Source organism: Penaeus monodon, chromosome 30 (assembly GCF_015228065.2).
Source record: "Penaeus monodon isolate SGIC_2016 chromosome 30, NSTDA_Pmon_1, whole genome shotgun sequence".
Classification (NCBI taxonomy): Eukaryota; Metazoa; Arthropoda; class Malacostraca; order Decapoda; family Penaeidae; genus Penaeus; species Penaeus monodon.
This window is the reverse complement of record NC_051415.1, coordinates 11,827,181-11,827,702: the sequence shown is the minus strand read 5'-3', so window position 1 is coordinate 11,827,702 and position 522 is coordinate 11,827,181. Positions and strand designations below refer to the sequence as shown.

The window sequence follows — 522 nt, the reverse complement described above, 5'->3', positions numbered from 1 at the left end:
ATGTAGAGTTCATTTGCAATAATAACATAAATGGTAATTGGCTAGTTATATAGTATACATTTTGAAATTATATTTCCTTTCAATAGAAAGTTTATTGTGTACAATAATCTCTCCTTATTCTCCAAAGGGCTGAAGAAGAGAAGCTGGAGAAGCAGCAAGTCCTCGAGAGACGTAAGAAGTTTGAAGCAGCAAGGAGAGGTCAGAATTACCGGGGGATCCTTGCAACGGTGTTCAGATACCTTCCCACTGGTGCCAGCTCAGAGGAACATGCTTGTGAAGGTGGCTGCCTTTGCAGTAACAGCATACATTGCCACTAGCCTTTATAGCTACTATTCCAATTCAGCTCTTGTGTTTCCTTTTGTAGCAAAACGATGATAATATATGAATTACAGTCTTTCACTCTGCTCGATTATTTTAAAAAAATTGAATGATGGGTAGTAAACTTTATTATCTTTTTGCTCTGTAAACTAATAAAATAATGGAAGAAGTAGTTTTTAAAAAACAAAATTTAATTTTACAGAG

The 522-nt window shown here is 35.2% G+C and overlaps 1 protein-coding gene across 2 annotated transcripts in view; it reads left to right on the top strand.

The window, feature by feature from the left end:
* Positions 1-356, top strand: part of LOC119592521 (TBC1 domain family member 20-like) — a 16,822-nt gene extending 16,466 nt beyond the window's left edge. For both annotated transcript variants that reach the window (XM_037941375.1, XM_037941376.1), the window contains exon 8: positions 128-356. In XM_037941375.1, coding sequence (XP_037797303.1) covers positions 128-317 — 190 coding nt within the window. In that variant the 3' untranslated portion in view covers positions 318-356. The remainder of the gene's footprint in view (positions 1-127) is intronic.
* The last annotated feature ends 166 nt before the right edge of the window (positions 357-522 follow it).